Source organism: Mustela lutreola, chromosome X, assembly GCF_030435805.1.
Source record: "Mustela lutreola isolate mMusLut2 chromosome X, mMusLut2.pri, whole genome shotgun sequence".
Classification (NCBI taxonomy): Eukaryota; Metazoa; Chordata; class Mammalia; order Carnivora; family Mustelidae; genus Mustela; species Mustela lutreola.
Window position 1 is genome coordinate 107,067,645 of NC_081308.1, and position 19,249 is coordinate 107,086,893.

Sequence of the window (19,249 nt, forward strand, 5' to 3'; positions counted from 1 at the left end):
GATCAAGACCCACGTTGGGCTTCCTGCTCGGCAGGGGGTCTGCTTCTCTCTCTGCCCCTTGCCTAACTCGTGAGCATGCTCTCTCTTTCTCTCTCTCAAATAAATAAATAAAAATTAAAAAAAAATTTAAATAAATAAATGGCAAATGGAAGAAGAGGGAGGGGAAGAATAGAAAAAATAATGTCTTCTTCTGCCTCATTTATCTATCATATGATCTCCCTGATATGAGGAAGTGGTGATGCAACATAGGGGCTTAAGTGGGTAGAAGAAGAATCAATGAAACAAGATGGAATTGGGAGGGAGACAAACCATAAGTGACTCTTAATCTCACAAAACAAACTGAGGGTTGCTGGGGGGAGGGGGGTTGGGAGAAGGGGGGTGCGGTTATGGACATTGGGGAGGGTATGTGCTTTGGTGAGTGCTGTGAAGTGTGTAAACCTGGTGATTCACAGACCTGTACCCCTGGGGATAAAAATATATGTTTATAAAAAATTAAAAATTAAAAAAAATAATGTCTTAATATTACTAAAATGGATAACTGGTCACTATGCATGCCTTTGAGTGTAATACTCTTCCCAGAATGCCTTTTCCTCCATTTTTCACCTACTGCTGCCTCATGATTTTATTATTAATTATATTTATTAGTAGTAATAAATTACATTCAGGCCATTTTCTCAGGAAAATTTCTACTTTCCCATTTCCCTATCTCAACAATTCCATAGGGTTAGATCTACCACCTCCAAGTGTTCCTACCTTGGAATTACTCAAATTTAATAGAGCACTTATGGTATTGTTATTTATTTCACTTTGCCTTCCTTACTACAATAAGTGGTTGGATGTAAAGACCCTGGCCCTACAGCCTGGGTTCAAAATCTGACCTCCTATTTCTGATCTTCCAAATGTCATGACCCTGAATTCTTCTCTTTGCCAGCATGTCAGTCCCAGGCTTTTATATAAAAAATACTGTTTACTGTATACTTTCTACGTGCCCAGCTCTGAGCAGATGTTTTACAGGGATTATCTTATTTGGTTCTTAAAACAACCACACAAGGGAGGATCTGCCATTTTCTCCACAGAACAGATGGGGAATCGAGACCCATGGAAGTTAAGCAATGTGTCCCAAATCACAACTATATCAAGTAGCTTAGTCCAGTGTTATTTGAGCATGTACACTTACACACATCACCCAGACTCTCTCTCTCCATCTTGGCAATGTGTGCATCTTTCCCAGTTGTGAAAGACGCTCCTCTCATCCCACCACAAAAAAGATAAGGCTTAGAGGAGGATCTGGAAAGACTGATTTCTGAGTAAGGGAGGGCTCAGGGCAGGACATAATTCTGAATATACTGGGTAGTAGGAGAGTTATTTCTATGAATGACACAAGGCAGGTAACAATCTGAAGTTGATCTAAAGATTTATCATAGGGCACTCTTACAAAGCCTCACGGACATGTGCCATCACAACCTAAGGGAGGAAATGGTTCTAATGACTGGAATTTGGTAGTTGCTATAAATTGAGTGTATCCCCCCAAAATACACATGTTGAAATCTAATCTGCAGTGTGTTGATATTTGGAGGTTGAGCCTTTAGGATGAGATTAGGTCATAAGGGCAGAGAGCTCCCCAAATTAGACCTTATGAGTGGAAAACTCCAGAGAGCTCCCTTGCCTTTTCTGCCATGTGAAGATACAGAGAGAAGACAGCAGTCTATGACATAGGAATTCAGATGCCAGATTTGCCAGTGCCTTGATCTCAGAGTTCCCAGCCTCCAGAACTGTGAGAAATAAATGTCTGCTCTTTAAAAATCCCAGTCTATAGCGTTTTTGTTACAGCAGCCCATTTGGACTAAGACAGTGGCAAAAGAGTATGTTCTATTTAAAAGCATACTAAGAAAGGAAGTGAAATGATGTGTTTACCTGGGGAAAGCATGAACATAAGGGTAGAAACATCTTTAATTAGATGAAAACAAAAATAGGAACAAAAGTAGAGTTTCTTGTGTATTGCTGTTGGTATTGTTATTTTAACATTTACCAAGTGCTTACTATGTGCCTGGCTGCTCTAAATATATTGTGGATATTAACTCCTTTAATCCTCACAACAGCCTTATGAAAATGTTGCTACTGCTACTATCATCCTTATTTTCCAGACGAGAAGACTGAGGTAGTGTTAACACAGTATGCCCAAGTTTATATCCTAATAGATGGTGGATCAGGGAGTCTCCAAAAAGCCACTTGCTCATTTCCAACACAGACCACAAAAGTGTCCTAAGAGTAAAGCATAGTGAATATGAGTGATTTCAACTCCAAAGACAACTGCTAGATGTATCATTTAATTAAAGGCAAATATGTGACAGGTCCTCAACCTCCTTTGCTGAAAACTCTACCTCTGAGAAGGTCGAGAAAATAAGCCTTGCTTCCCTTACTGACTGGAGAAGAGAAACTGGTGAGTTGAGGTGATGGGAACCTTTTGTGGAAGCAACCAATGTAGCTTAGAGTCAAAAAGAACATTACGAAGCATAATCCTAGACTTTAGGAAAACCATTCTCTAAAGTGAAGACAATGTGATTCTATGCCCTGAGACATTTAAAAAACAAGGAGATGAATTAAGAGTTGGAAAGGTTTGTTGCCTATTGAAACCAGTATGCCCACACGGGGTGTTCTCTATTCAGTTTAGATTTCTAAAGAACATGGAACAAAAGGAGGAGATGAAAATCAAGGATAAATAAATATAAGAGGGTGTGATGAAAATAATGCGAAGAAGGTTTCTACCCCAAGTTAGCCTGAAACTTGAAAAAAAACCCTGCTGAAGACAACGTAAAGTTGTTGTTGTTGTTGTTTAGATATAGGTTTAGAATAAGAAGGTCATTTATAAGAAGGCACTCAACTGTTCTAAATAAATTAAAATTCCGTCCCAGAGTGGTGACAAGTCTTGTAGATTTTATTGCCTTGTCATAGTTGCTAAAGTTTCAGGTATGGTGTGGGTGATGTGTGTCAGAAGACTGGAGACAGCATACTGGCTTTGGTTTTTAAAAGAAACGGGAAGTACATGGGATCCTTAAACTAGATCAAGGGATATGATATTGACTGCGTGCACAATTCTAGAACATGTTGTTAATAGGATGATTTGCAAGCACTTTTTAAAAAGATAATAACCAGGGCTGCCTGGGTGGCTCAGTGGGTTGAGCCTCTACCTTTAGCTCAGGTCATGATCTCAGGGTCCTAGGATCGAGTCCTGCATCGGGCTCTCTGCTAGGCAGGGAGCCTGCTTCCTCCCCCACCCCTCTGCTTGCTCCTCTGCCTACTTGTGATCTCTCTCTGTCAAATAAATAAAATCTTTAAAAAAAGAAAAATAGAAAAAAAAGATAGTAACCATGAGTAGGCAGCACAAATTCTCTAAGAACAAGTCATGTTAAACAAATCTCATTTCACTTTTATTTTTACATGGCTATTGGACTGGCAGATCAGTAAAAATGTAGGCATATTGTATCTGGATATCAACAAGGCATTTGACAAGGTCTCTGATGATATGCCTATAAACAAGATGGAGAAATGTGGGTGGTATCCTAGTAAAAGAATGTTGCCTGATGGATAAGTGTCAACCCCTAGGATGGACTCCAGGGGCATGTCACAGATCTCCCACCTTGATCTTGTCCTACATAACATTTTTTAAAGATTTTATTTACTTGAGAGAGAGCACAAGCAGGGGTAGGAGCAGAGGGAAAGGGAGAAGCAGACTCCCTGCTGAGCAGGGAGCCCAACAAGGGGCTTGATTCTAGAACCCTGACACCATGACCTGAGCTGAAGGCAGTCGCCCAACTGACTGAGCCACCCAGGTGTCCCTTACATAACATTTTTACTAATGACTGACACAGAAATGAGGAGAGCAAACCTAACAAAAGTACAGATGATACAGTTATGGGATCAATACAATGCAAATACTTTGTATGACAGAATTAGAATTCAACTATACCTCCATGGACTAACAAGGGAAATCAAATTAAGCCAAATCAAGGCTTTAAACATATTTCTACCTGCACCCCCCATCCCAAACACTCAGTTAAAAATCTCCAACTATAGGGTAGCCTGGGTGGCTCAGTCAGTTGAAAGTCTGCCTTTGTCTCAGGTCCCAGAGTGCCAGGATTGAGCCCTGTGTTGGGCTCCCAGCTTAGCAGAGAGCCTGCTTCTCCCTCTGCCCCTCACCCAGCTTGTTGCTCTCTCTCTCTCTCATTCTCTCTGTCAAATAAATAAATAAAATCTTTTTTAAAATCTCCAACTATACAATTTTAGAATAAAAGAAAGGTGGCTTAGCCTCAGAACTTTTTAAGAAGTTGTAAGAGTTCAATTACTAAGTGTTCTCAATGTATACCAGTAGTGTTATGTAACCAACAAAAAAACTGATATTGGAGTAAACAGCATTAATGGAAATATTTAGTCAGAACAAAGGGGACAGGGTGCCTGGGTGGCTTAGTTGGTTGAGCATCTGCCTGTGGCTCAGGTCACGGTCTTGGGGTCCCGCATTGGACTCCCTGCTTAGCAGGGAGTCTGCTTCTCCTTCCCCCTCTGCCCCGCCCCCCCAATTGTGCTCTCTCTCTTGCTCATTCTTTCTCTCTCAAATAAACCAATAAAAATCTCTGCTCAGCGGGGAGCCTGCTTCCCTTCCTCTCTCTCTGCCTGACTTTCTGCCTGCTTGAGATCTCTGTCAAATGAATAAATAAAATATTAAAAAAATTTTTTTTTTTACAAAAAAGAACAAAGGAGGAAACCAACTGTCAGTCACAGCACAAATTTTGGAATGAGTCAATCACGGTGATTGCTGAGAGTTTCATCTAAATGTACATCAGCTCTGCTCCCAGCCCTTGCTCAAGGGGCAACTAGAGGTGGCTGTGCTGTAGTTTTTTTTTTTTTTTTTTTTTTTAAAGCATATGACCCTTTCTCTCCCCTTGGCTTCACCTGACTGAGAGAATACAATTAATTGTCTTCCCTTATCTGAGGGCACACATTCCAAAATCCCCAATGGATACCTGAAATCAAGAACAGTAGTGCTAAACCCTATATATATACTATGTTTTCCTATACATACCTATGATAGAGTTTAATTTCTAAATCAGGCACAGTAAGAGACTAACAACATATCTGATTGTAAAATAGAATAATTATAACAATATATTATAATAGATGTTATATGAATATGGTCTCTCTCTTAAGATACTTTCCTGTATTCTCCCTTCTTCTTGTGATGCTGTGAGATGATAAAATGCCTATCTGATGAGATAAAATGTGGGATTGACCGAGGCCTTTTGACACAGCATCAGGCTACTACTGACCTTCTGATGCTAAGTCAGAAGGAGGATTATCTGTTTCTAGACCAGAGTTGACCATGGGTTACTGAAATTATAGAACACAAAACTGCCAATAACGGGGGACTACTTAATCTTGAAAAGATGTTCTCAGTTATTTGAGGCAACCTAGACAAACTGCTCCCTGCTACCAAGGAGCCTAATAAAACTACCCACCTGCATTCAGCCTTGGGTAGGACACTTTAAGAGAAGTGCAGGCAGCAGTTTAGAACTGTATTCTAAGAAAGAGACCAAGATGGAGGATCTGAAACCAGCTGATGGGGAAACATTTCGGTCAAAGAACAGGATCAGGAGCGGTGAAGGGTTGTCAGGCGTGTGAGGCATTTTACTTATTCTGGGAGACTGTAGAACTAGATCTGGAAGAAATGGGCAGAATTAAGAGGTGGGAGATTTGGGGGGCACCTGGGTGGCTCAGTCGTTAAGTGTCTGTCTTCAGCTCAGGTTATGATCCGGGGTCCTGGGATCGAGCCCCACATCAGGCTCCCTGCTCAGTGGGAAGCCTGCTTCTCCCTCTCCCACTCCTCTGCTGTGTTCCCTCTCTTGCTGTATCTCTCTCTGTCAAATAAATAAAATCTTTAAAAAAAAAAAAAGAGGTGGGAAATTTGGGTTCAAGAAGTATCCTCCAATAGTTGCCTGAGATGGGATGGAATGCCTTTGGAATAAATCAATTACCTGTATTGGAGCTATTTAAGCAGAGGTTTGTGACTACTTAGTAAGGATAACAGTATTTTTAAAAATTTTATTTTTAATAGAATTTTAATAAAGTTTAATAAAATTACATTTAATAGAATTTTTAATTATAAGAATTTTTATTTTTTTAATTTTTAAAATAATTTAATAATGATTTAAAAAATTAAAAAATGTAATACCTTTGAGTTGTATAACGCTTTGCAATGTACGAGGCACTTTCTGCCATACTAGCTTGATCTTCTGCACAACTTGTTGAGACAGGCATTTCTATGTTCACTGTTAGAGATGAGGAAGCTGAGACACACACCCCCAGAGCTACCTTTTACTGACTCCATGCGAAGCAAGCATTTTAAAGGATATATTTGGGAAATCCTATCTCATCAAGCTGATAGGGTTTCTAGGTTTTTTAAAAATTTGTCTTTGTGATACTGAATATATCCCCAAATGTACTAAAAAGGTACTCTCTGCACAATCTCACATGAAAACTTATGTTCTTCTCTGCTTCTTATGAAGCTGAGACCAATTAATACATTCGTTGCATGGATACAGAAGGTCCGTGGGTGCAGTTTGTACAAACATGCCTAGATGTACACTTCAAATAAGAATAGTTTTCCCTTTTCATTTGCCTGAGACCCATTCCCCACCCTCCTTCCAGATTTCCTGTTATTCAGCTTCTTAGAGGGAAGGAGTGTGTCATGATTTTTTTTCCTTGTCATGATTGCTAGATAACCAGATTGCCCCATTGTTTCCTTAGCTCTCTATCACTAAGCCCTGCAAAGGAATTAAAAGAGTGAGTAAATAAATTTTAAACAGGAGTGAGTAAATCACCAACATTAGCAAAAACTCCTTGAAGATATACATTGTTCTCTGCTTCTCTCACCTCATTCACCTTCCTCTTTCATTAAAAAAAAAAAAAAGAAAGAAAGAAACGATACACAAACACTATTACTAGTACAGTTTTAATTGGGTTATCTTCACCATCAGAGCTGACTGTTACATTTTCTCTTGGGAGATAACAGAAATATCAGTTTATGAATCTATTTAATCTAATAGTGATGGATGATATAGAGTTTCCTGGATTTGAGCCACAATGCTCTCAGTTTGTTGGTGGTGACATATTCACCGATGCCACAGCTGGCATACAACTTCATCTGCTATGAAAAAAAAATAAGCAGGCTCATAATGTGGGTTTATTAGTCCTCCCCTTTCCATTCCAATTCCCAGATATTGGGATGGAAATTGATCAGAGTTGACAGCACACATTGCTTATCAAGTGATATATTATACCCATTGTTTACATACAAATGTGTTCAGAAAAAGCTTTGGTAGTAGATCTAAATAAGGCATATAGAAGGCAAGGGGAAGTCCTTGAATTTAAAAGATAACAAAATCATATGTTTTATTGGGTAATGTCTTTCTATGTTAATAGAAAGTTGCAATTTTTGATTTAAGAGGGAGTGCCTAGATATGATGAATAATTTCTCATTTAATCGCCTCTAGTGCTAAAGTCTATTATGACCCAGACACCTAGATCTGTAACTTTAATCCCATGCCAAAGATTTAAAGAGTGAATCTGAAAGCCCAAATATGTGAAGTGCCAGAAAAATAGAGGCAAAGTTTTTGTCAGAAGACCAAACAGCACCCTAGAGGCAGAATTGAGTTTTTAAAAGTACACATGGAGGGGCACCTGGGTGGCTCATGGGTTAAAGCCTCTGCCTTTGGCTCAGCTCATGATCCCAGGGTCCTGGGATCGAGCCCTGCATTGGGCTCTCTGCTCCTTGGGGAGCCTGGTTTCTCCTCTCTCTGCCTGCCTCTCTGCCTACTTGTGATCTTTGTCTGTCAAATAAATAAATAAAATCTTTTTTTTTTTTTTTTAAAGATTTTATTTATTTATTTGACAGAGAGAAATCACAAGTACACTGAGAGGCAGGCAGAGAGAGAGAGAGAAGTAAGCAGGCTCCATTCCGGACTTCAAGCTCTATTACAAAGCTGTCATCATCAAGACAGCATGGTACTGGCACAAAAACAGACACATAGATCAATGGAACAGAATAGAGAGCCCAGAAATAGACCCTCAACTCTATGGTCAACTAATCTTGGACAAAGCAGGAAAGAATGTCCAATGGAAAAAAGACAGCCTTTTTTTTTTTTTAAAGTACACATGGACCTTCAATCTATGAAGCAAATCCTTTTTAGAAACATTTGAAGGCAACTTACTTTTTGAAAGAATCTTATAATAAATAAAATCCAAATTATCACTGTTCCTCTAATTGTGTTTGGATTTTCCTGTAATGTTGCAGTTTCCTAAAACAAGGGGCGAGTTCCTTTTACATGGAAGGAGCATTGGTAGATTAGATAATTGCTTTGTTTCATATGTTTTGGGGGTGGCTGCCTGTGGGGTGTTTATGCAACTGTGCTTTCATCTTTCCAAGTGAATCTGTTTTGGTCTGTGTCAGTGAGTGTGTTCAAATCTAGATGTGTGCATCTGTGTGTGCTCCTGTGCCTGCAGAGGGGCTGCCTTCTGCCCAGGCATCTGGGTGTGCCTCTCTGAGTGCATCTGTGTGTCTCTGTAGAGGTCTATGGTGAGATGAATTTCGGCACTAGGTGGGATCATCCTCTGCCAATATTTAAGTTATTGGGATCAATAATAGCTGAAGTACCTGGTCTCCAAGGGTATGTTGCTATTCAAGACCCAGCTGTTATGCAGATGAACCGAATCCTGTGTACTGGTTGGGGGAGGTGGAGCAGCTGGGCTGGGCTGGCTGCGGGTAGTCATTGATCTCCTCTGAAGAGAGTCGGCGGCAGGGGGCGGCTTCCTGGCACAGGTGCACGCATGCGGAGGCGGCGGCGGCGGCGGGAGGGGTCTGAAGGTGAACTGGTTGTGTGGGCTGCTCTGCATGTCTAAAGAGGAGAGAAGAAAAACACCAAATAGAGACTTACTCTCCCACTTGGCAGTCAGGAAAACACAGCTTGTCAGACTGAGGATTTTAGAAGAATATAACCTGTGGGGTGGGGGCCAAGGAGTCTCAAGTTCAGTCTATCTGTAAAAATGTCACTTAACTTACAAAAACACGTGCAGCACGCTTATGAAATGTAAAACATTCACAGTTGCATTTACATGCAAATTCTTCAGGGCTATAGCAGCTAAAAAGTAAATGAGGCTGCCTCACACAATTTGTCATAGTTTCTGCTACCGAACAAATAAATCATCAAGAAGACACTAAGTTACAGAACAGAAGTGAGCCGATTTCCATCAGTTGCAAAAGTCTCACTTCAGAAAATACCAGTGAAAGGCACAAATTTGTTACAAAGAAATCATTCGACCCTCGAAATAAAAGTATAAGGCCACCTTCTGGTTCACCTCAGGAAAGGATGCTAGCCTGCCTACCCAGGAGCAAATCCCTACTTCAGAAAAACAGCTCAGCTCCTTGAGTGTGGAACTCGACTGCCTGAAACTCATCTCTTCGCCAGCACCCATCCCCCCACCCCCAGCCCGCCCCCAACTAAGAGTGCTACTTGTTCGAGGTAGGCTAAAAGGAGTTTGTTCAGGTTATTATATGTATTTCCATGGCCGTGCAGCACACAATCTGCTCCCCTCCCCCACCTGCCACACCTTTCTAGGAGCTCTGCCATATTAGCCGCAGCTTTGGCAGAAGGGAAACCATTTTTTTTTTTCTCTCTGCCTGTTTGCAGCGGGGGCAGCCTGGGACAGCGGTCCTCAGACTTCTGTTGTTGCTATTGTTTGGTATTTTTCCACTGTTTTCCTGGCAGGCACATGTATAGGCAGCGAGTTAGAATTTGGCCCATGAGAAATGCCCCAATTAAACCCCTTTGAAAAGGAATCACTATTGTAGCTGATAGCCACCTCTTTTCTACAGGAGAAACATAATAGATGTCAAGTGATCTCTTGTAACACCAGCACGTTCTGGATAAACTTTGTAGACAGCATGGCTTTGTCCCACCTCCCAAATGACTGAGAGTTGAAAAGCAGAAAAATGCCAGAGGCTTTCCATGCCTAGCAAAAGGGCTCAGCTGGTTTGTGCTGAGACTCACTTTGCAGTGGCTGATCACAGGGAAAAAAATAGCTTCTTTCCATCCTTTTACCTCAAACTTGAATTTCGAAGACACTGGCATGGTTTTCATATTTTAAAATAATACTGGTGCCCCAAGAGCATAACAAATTCTTGGCTATGTTTTCTACTTTAAATAAACTTGCTGTATGAAAAAGGAAAATGTACAAAAGATAGATAGGGAAAGGAGTAGTGATCATTCATTTTAATATAAAATATCCCTTTAGATAGTCCGCTACCCTTGGCTATTTAAAAGGAACTAAAATGCTTCATGAATTTTCAAAATCAGCCCCATTATTCCAGGCCCAGCCCAAATCCCATATCCACTAAAAATATCATCACAAGCACTTAACATCTCATTAATTTTTTTAAACCTCTGGGCTCATATTCATAACCATAACTAGAAGTATGCTTTCCATCTTTAGACTCAGAAAAGCATTAAATGTTGGAACCCCAAAGACCTTGAAGATACTTTCGTTTTGCAGATGAGAAAACTGATGTCCAGAGAACAGCTTATCCAGGGACACTTGGCATGGCCAAAAGTAGAACCCACGTCTCCTGACTCTCTGGCCAGTGCTCCATTCACTACATGTAGACCTTTGTCATACAAGCTTTCTTTACCCCCTTAAGCTTTAGAGACACAGACTCTTCCATATCTTCTGGATTTTTCACTTAAGACATACCACCTTCCATTGTGGTTATTTGTTTATATGTCTGTTTCCCTCTCTTAGATCTTATCTCCTTAAACGTGGAAAAGGAAGATGATTTGGTGTGCTAGTATGTGGTGCAGCATTGTGGAAAGAGCGTAGAATTTGGGGCTACGGCAAACCTGGGTTTGAGTTCTGCCTCTGTCATTTAGAAATGTTAACTCCTTATTTGTAAAATGGAGATAATCATCCTTTCTCTTAGCAATTAAATTTAATTCATGTAACGTGCTTGGACATAGTATGTCAATGACTGCTTGTTTATTAAATGTAGTCAAAGGATGAAACTTTCAGACTGGAAATGACTAGAGGGATCACCTAGTTCAGCTCTCCCTTCTCCTCTCTCCATTTTACAGATGAGAAACCAAGGCTCAGAGAGGTAACGTGACTTGCTCAAAGTCATTCACCTTGCATGAATTTGTCAGCCTATGTCTGATGACTCCCACCCAGCCCAGCCCAGCACTTTTTTTCATAAGGTATTTTGGAAAATAAATATGATTGTCTTCTCTGACTTTAACATTTACTATTCTTATCATAACTTTGGCCCCTGGGTTTGCAATATTATAGTAGTCTCTTTGTTAGCCCATGTTTTTGTCTTATCTACCAAAATTGACTGCATATTTCATAGAGCAAGATCATCTCCTTTTCTTGCGTATCATATAAGCACAATGCTAGGTACAGGGTAAGATTCCTAAGAGCTTTTATTTCACTCCCCCATGGGACCTAGAGAACCTCTCTCCGTGTCCCCTGAGCTCTTTCATTCTGATGTGGCCATTGGGTATCTATTTGATAGTTCACAGAGCCAGTAGGTTTTCCCCTTCAAGGTCTCCCATCCAAGTACTAACCAGGCCCGACCCTGCTTAGCTTCCGAGATCAGACGAGATCGGGCGCGTTCAGGGTGGTATGGCTGTAGACTCCCCTTCAAGGTCTTAGTGAACTCTCTCCAACGGCCATGGAGAAGGACAGTGATACCCCAAAGAAGGTGCTTAAAATCATGTCCGTCCAAGACACGGAAAGAGCTGCAGTGACACACTCTATGGACTTGCCATCTAAATCCATGAACTTAATGATGCAAGCAAGGGAAATGAAAGGTGGGAGTCCAGAGGCAGAAGAAGAAAAGGAATCAAGTTTAGGTCTTGGGTCCAGAACACCTCCAAATGGCATGAGACATCTATTATCTTAATCAGTAGGTATTTGTGTCAGTACAGTTATTCAAAAGATACAAAGTCTCTATTCAGTACAATTGTTCAAAAGAATAATCACTCATTACCATCTGGATTTATTGCTTGCTAGATTTCCTTAAAATCTTTGCAACTCCTTTATTATGAAACATGATAAAAATTCTGCTTCATTGAAAAGTACAATCATGGTATTATTATAAAATATTATAGCACTTCTGCTACAGGTAGAACTGCTTTGTATAGTTATTTTGATTGTGTGTGTGTGGGGGGGGTTGATTTATAACTATTTTATTGTGTATTTTATTTCCACATTTTAAATATGCAGTGGTTTCCCTACTTGTTAATATTGTCTTTAAAAGCTTTTACAATATTGGATTGTGGAATTGAGTGGAATACATCCAGACCTTAAGCCCTTATGAAATGCAAATGATCTCAGCTTCATTCTTTTTTTCACCTCAGGAAAAAGATGGGGAGTGCACTTGCTCTCTTCCAAATGAAGTAATTTAATCCTTGGGCTCCATGAAATGGGATTTTCCAACATTAAACACTAATGAAAAATACATTAGGGTTCAGTGTCAGGAGCTTTAGAACACCAGTTCCAAGGGGTGAAGAGTCCATATGCACTCACTTCCAAATGTATCTGGCAGCCATACATTTCTGTGTCCAAGAGAGAGACACAAGGGAGGGGGGAGGTGTAGTGATTATGCAAATGTGGATATCTGGACATACTTATAAACCTTTCTGAAAGTAAATTAAGATTTCAGATGGAAAGGTCTAATTCACATAATATACTTGGGTAGGATCCAGTTTCAGGTTTGAGGTCCAAAATAACTTGGTAAGAAAAATCTCCAGGCAAGGAAAATTCCTCCAAATTGTATATCTCAGGCATTTCAGGCGTGGCAAAACTGTTAACAGAAGTATAGGCCTTCAGAAACAACATTGCCATTGTCTCCAAAGGGAAGCGGGAAAAGAAAGTGGGCATGCCTAGTTGGGTTTTCTGTTTTTTTTTTTTTCTTTTAAATATTTTATTTATTTATTTGACAGACAGATTACAAGTAGGCAGAGAGGCAGGCAGAGAGAGAGGGGGAAGCAGGCTCCCCGCTGAGCAGAGAGCCCGATGTGGGGCTCGATCCCAGGACCCTGGGATCATGACGTGAGCCGAAGGCAGAGCCCTTAACTCATGGAGCAACGCAGGCCCTCCGGTTTTGTTGGTTTTTAGCTCGAGCAACTTTTCGCCAGAAATTAGAATACTTCTACTCAGAAACACTGTGGGGGAACTTATTGAAGGGTCCATTAGGGTGCCACCCCCTATGCTTCATTAACAGTCCATTGGGCTATCCTTATAGTTACATTCATTTCTAATGTTCATTGCCCTATGCAAAATCATGCACTGGAAAAGGGTTTATGGGGAAAAAGGGTCTGGAGCACGAGACCTGAAGTTTGCTTGTGAAAGTGGGTGTCAGATGGGTTGCAACTTACAAGTTACTGTGGAGTGATGGGAGGAGGGTTGTCTGAGTCACACAGAAAGATCTAACCCCAACTGTGGATGGGCGAATGTCCTAACAGAACGCGACCAGTTGTCCAAGACAACTGGTAGATGTTTCAGGTATATGCACGTGTGCATTTTGTATATTCCTACATGGTTTGTTCTGCTGGGTGCAGTTTTCTGCCTTCCCCAGTATTTTTAACAGATGGAATCACACATATGCAAACACGAAATTTGTCTTAAGTTCAAATTGTTCTCAAAGATACCAATAGCATGAGAACAAATTAATGTTTTCAAAACATGTGTTGTAGCAGAACTGACTGTACATGAAAATAATTTTCTGTAAGTGTTAAAAATAAATACTGTCATTAATACGGCAATGCCAAATGGATAATTCTTTTCTGAAAAATGTGACCAAAGTAGACACACCAGATCCCTGTTAACCAATCAAACTTTTCTGTACTGATACTAGGACAATAATCTTCAAAATGTCTTTTTTTCTTCCCCAAAGTTACTATGCAGTATATGTTGCCAAGAGAAGCACATACATTCTTTTTATTTTTAAAGATTTTATTTATTTATTTGACAGACAGAGATCACAAGTAGGCAGAGGCAGGCAGAGAGAGAGGAGGAAGCAGGCTCCCTGCTGAGCGGAGAGCCCGATGAAGGACTCAATCCCAGGACCCTGGGATCATGACCTGAGCCGAAGGCAGAGGCTTAACCCACTGAGCCACCCAGGCACCCCGAGCACATACATTCTCAAAGGTATAGAAAAAGGTCACAGGGAGTCAGAAAACATGTCTGCCTTTCTTGGCCTTCAATCTGTGTTTCATATAAGAATTTTTTTTTAAGGTGAACTTTGTTTTTAAAGATTTTGTTTATTTATTTGACAGAGAGAGATCACAAGTAGACAGAAAGGCAAGCAGAGAGAGAGGGGGAAGCAGGCCCCCCGCTGAGCAGAGAGCTGGATGCGGGACTTGATCCCAGGACACTGAGATCATGACCTGAACCGAAGGCAGTGGCTTAACCCACTGAACCACCCAGGCGCCCCTGTATTTCAGTACATCACTGGCCAAAGAGAAGATGGAGGGACAATACCTCGTCGGCAGCTCCAGAATCAAAAGATTCCTGAAAACTGTTTTTCTTTCTCATTCATTTGGTAGCAAAACTTGATCTAAACTGAAATAAAGGTATTTATGGTCTTTATTTCATTTAGAGAATTTTTATACATTTAGTTACAGAAATATTGATGCATTATTAAAGCATGCTGAGAGTTACATAACATATAATATATGCATGGCATTACCTGTGTAAAATCTGAAAAATTCTGAATTTTGAAACAAAAGGACCCCAAAGATTTTTGATGAAGGATTATGGGCCTGTATTAGTATTTAACCGCCTCTCCGAACTCTTATGAGGTAACATTAATTAATGCTTATGAAGGCCCTGGTAATCTACATGAGCAAGGAACATCAGGGCACCAAGGGTTATTGCCATAACTACTTGTGTCAAGTCTCTTGAGGCCAATTATAAGCCTTTGGTTCCCTGGGTTGCTTTTCTAAGCTGTTCGCCCTTCTAGGCAGAAGAGGAAATAAAGAGGAAATGGTTTAAAATAAAGAGGAGAGGTTTATTATTAATATTAACTATTACTACTAATTCTAAATGTATATTACTACTTTATACTACTTTACTTTCCACAAGGAGCTTTCACAACCTGTGAGGAGGTGGTTTATAAATTCGCATGTTATGGCTAATATCCATTAACTTGATAGTGCTTGGTGATCACCAAATTAGTCTTAAGTGTATCTGGCTGTGGACGTTTCTGTTCTCCACCTTATAATTATTATTAGAGGCTCAAAGAATATGAAGGTAAGAAAATTGGTTTTCAGAAGAAAATTGAGTAAACAGGTACACCTTATCACTTCCCTGGCTCAAATAATACAACTTTAATATTAATGTACCCTTAGCCTTCAATAAAAGCAGATTCATTAGTTAAATAAACAATTAGATTGAGAACAGAAATAAAGTCTATTAAATAGCTAATGTTTAATAGATATTTGTGTGTATGTATGGGCATGTATATGAGTGAGACAGACAAGAGAAAGAGGCAGCAGGAGAGAGAAACAGAGAATTGGCATTTAAAGCACATGACTGCAGGAGAAGAGTCACAGAAGATCTGGGGGGAAGGTCAACAATAAATAATGTTTTCCAGTTTACATGGTTTCATTCTGGTTCTAGATGACTGCACTATGCATGGTTCCAGGGCTCTGCGATGCTGCATACTATCTTTGAGACCGTGAAGTATATCCTTTGAGGACTTCGAATGGTTCTCTTACCAAGACAGCAAGTAAAAGAGTATGCTCTATTAATTTTTGTCAGTTAGGTTGATCTTTGGTACAAACATTGAAAATAAAGGTCAACATTGAAGCACCTACACTCCTTTGACATGTTTATGCTGAAACTTGTATTTACACTTTAGTCTCTCTATAAACTGATGCTTATCTTCAAAGGATGTGCTGGTCTACCTCCAGCAAGTTTGAGCTTCTTATTTTCCAGGTCTCATTAATTTATTTTCTTATTCTCCTGTGTATTGTACAAGCTACACATTTCCCAACCCATTTCTCCCTGTTACAGGGGGAATCCAACTGTGCTGTGCACTGTATTGGCTTTACATAGCGCAATTAGCCAATCTTACGAATAATAGTCAATATTCCTGCCAATAAGTGGCTGGTTTGTTAACTCAATCAACTCTCTGACACAGATTAAGACAAACAAACTAGGACTTCACAATCAAGAAAAAAAAAAGACAGGACTGTGGCTAAATGCTGTTTTCCTTAAATTATTGAAATGTTCAAGCTACCTAATTTTCTTGGTTGTGAAAATACAGGATGGATACATCCTTGCTTATATTTTCAGAGCAGTTTGGCAATGTTATAAAAAAAGGAAAAGTGAGGTCAATACAATTGTTACCTATTCATTTTCCTAAATAGAGTGGTAAAGAGCTCTACTTTATAGTATGACTTGGAATTTTAAATGTCAAATTCTAAATATTAATATACAGTATTAATTAACAATTGAAATTAGTGGTTGGCCAAAGCCTTTTTCACTGTGGTCTTGAAGGAAACTCTATTATCCATTATGTACCAGGAAACAAGAAATAGATAATTGCCCTGTTTTATCTTATGCTGACAATGATGCTGTGGCTTCCATTATTAGGCAGTGAAGTATATCAAAAAGAAAATATAAGAAAGTAATGATCCTTAAAAGTTCATATTTACTTTATCCTCAAACCAAAGTTGTGTGTAGGTATTTCAATTATTTTCAATCCCAAGTTCATTATTTATTTGCAAGTAGGTAATGAAGGGTTATGAATTAATTGACAGTGAATCATTTAATAAATTAGCTAATAACATATTCTGAAATTTTACAAAGTTTTCACTTTCAGAGCTTTGGGTTTTTTTTTTATTAGACTATTACAAATGGTCATCCTGTATTTGTTCAAAAAGCAATGGATAAAAATCATTTTAATGTTATTTATGAAAATGGAACTCTGAATGTTTGGAGCACAAATCAAGAAAACATTATGACTGTGTTTGAAACTCTAAGAAAAATATTTTTCATACTACCATATGTTAAATAATGAGGGCAAGCTATACTAAGAGTAATAAAAAACAAGAAGTAAAAGACAAAGCAATCCTACAGGATAGGAACAAAGCATGGAGGACTAAGGAAGGCTGGGGAGGTTTTAGCCCCTCCACTCCAAACTTTATTTCAAGTAAAGACTGAAGAAATGTACTGATTATTAATACCATTATCTAACCAATACTATCTGGCTATTTGGTGAAAAATGTTCCACATATTCTGTAGTTCCTCTCCCCCAGCATGACTTTAGGAAGAAAGGAGACCTGTGGACATCCAATGGGGTGGTGAAGATGAGTTCTAGTATGTATACCTGGGGATTGAACAGGTACATAGCTACCACCCGAAACAGTGTGGGACAGACAGCACTGTTACAATAGCATTCACAAGACCAGACAATTCTCACATTTCACCCACGTTTTGCCAGAGTTCAGCAAGTTCTCAACTATAAGATCCAAACATACCAAAGTTTGATGATCAACTGTGATCCCATAAACCATTCTGATCACTAGTTCCTACACCCACTTCCTGGTAAAACGATTATACGCATACCATGGGGGTGATGAAAAATTTGTTTATTCCTCCTCTCCAAAATAGAAAATGGGGCAGGGTGGGGATTGGGAACAAAAATCTTGGTATTCTCACGGGACTGTTATACACATGTACATGTTATTCAAATATGTTGGGGCCAAAAAAAAAATGAGAATTGTGATTCTTAAAAATTAATTAATTAATTGATTGATTGATTTTCAGCATAACAGTATTCATTGTTTTTGCACCACACCCAGTGCTCCATGTAATCCTTGCCCTCTCTAATACCCACCACCTGGTTCCCCCAACCTCCCACCCCCCACCCCGCCCCTTCAAACCCCTCAGGTTGTTTTTCAGAGTCCATAGTCTCTCATGGTTCACCTCCCCTTCCAATTTCCCCCAACTCCCTTCTCCTCTCTAACTCCCCTTGTCCTCCATGCTATTTGTTATGCTCCACAAAGAAGTGAAACCATATGATAATTGACTCTCTCTGCTTGACTTATTTGAGAATTGTGATCTTGATGGCTGATGGCAGAATACAACTGGCTGCCATCAACCTTTTTGCCTGATCTTTGGGTTACTGAGGGAGTTTCTTAATAGGTATGAACTGGGAAGTGATAGTTATATAGGAGGGAGAGAGTAGGTTTTATTTCCCAGCTTGCAATCAAGCTACGAATCTCCTTGTCTTACATCAGGATCTAGGTCTGAATCGTCTTTATATCTCCCAAACACTTAGCCCATAATTTCAGTCACTGCAAGGTTAAAATTTTGTTTATTCATGAGTTTAATTAATTGGAATAATTTAAAGTTTTGGTTGGAATTTAAGTAAGTTTATTTTATTAAAAAACAATTACAATATCTACGGTGTGAGAGAATGTTTTATGATGCCAAATATCTTATTTGATTGAATTCTTCCCGTTCCTACCAGTTGTTTTGGCATTGTGTGGGCACAGCTTGTATCTGAAGCTTTCTGCCTGAAATGTTCATTGATTAATTTCCTCCTTATTACAAATTTTCATTTTCTAGTTTTTCAACATGTTATTTTAGTGAGATGCTAAAGAGAGCTGTTTGTTGGAGAGGTACCAACATTCAGATATATTACTAAGCCTGCCTTATAAACTTTGCTTATGCTAAGCTATGCATATTTAACTCATTTTATTTTTCCTTCAAAATCTGATTCATTCCCTCAATTACATTACTGCTTATCTCCCTGGACTCCCTCCAATTTAACTAGGTCTTTATGGTTCCCCAAACAAAATGCAAGATTCTGGATGAACATCATCCAGAATACAAAAAAGTTATCTGACAAATTCTTTTGTAATGATGTCTTTTCACATGTAGCCTCAAATTACATATAGATTGCACTTGAGACTTCATTAACTGGAAGATGGCTAATGAAGTCACAAGAAGGCAGCTCAATTAGGAAACATACTGATATATTGATATAGATGTGTTTGCTAGTGGATCAAGTGAAATGTCCATCAAAATGAGCAAATTAGTGGAATCTACTAATAGAACATTAGAGTAGATTGAATAAGTGGTGAATTCAGACAGGTTCCTCCCCACCCTACCATGTAGATGCCTTGGGAAAACT

At 39.4% G+C, this 19,249-nt stretch overlaps 1 protein-coding gene and 1 pseudogene across 4 annotated transcripts in view; both read right to left on the reverse strand.

Annotated features, from left to right (window-relative positions):
* The window catches only part of TENM1 (teneurin transmembrane protein 1), an 801,117-nt gene that overhangs the window by 335,147 nt on the left and 446,721 nt on the right, over positions 1-19,249 (reverse strand). For all 4 annotated transcript variants that reach the window (XM_059156967.1, XM_059156964.1, XM_059156965.1 and 1 more), the window contains exon 6: positions 8,705-8,945. In XM_059156967.1, the coding sequence (XP_059012950.1) occupies positions 8,705-8,945 (241 nt within the window). The remainder of the gene's footprint in view (positions 1-8,704; positions 8,946-19,249) is intronic.
* On the reverse strand, positions 11,610-11,733 carry LOC131822254 (5S ribosomal RNA; annotated as a pseudogene).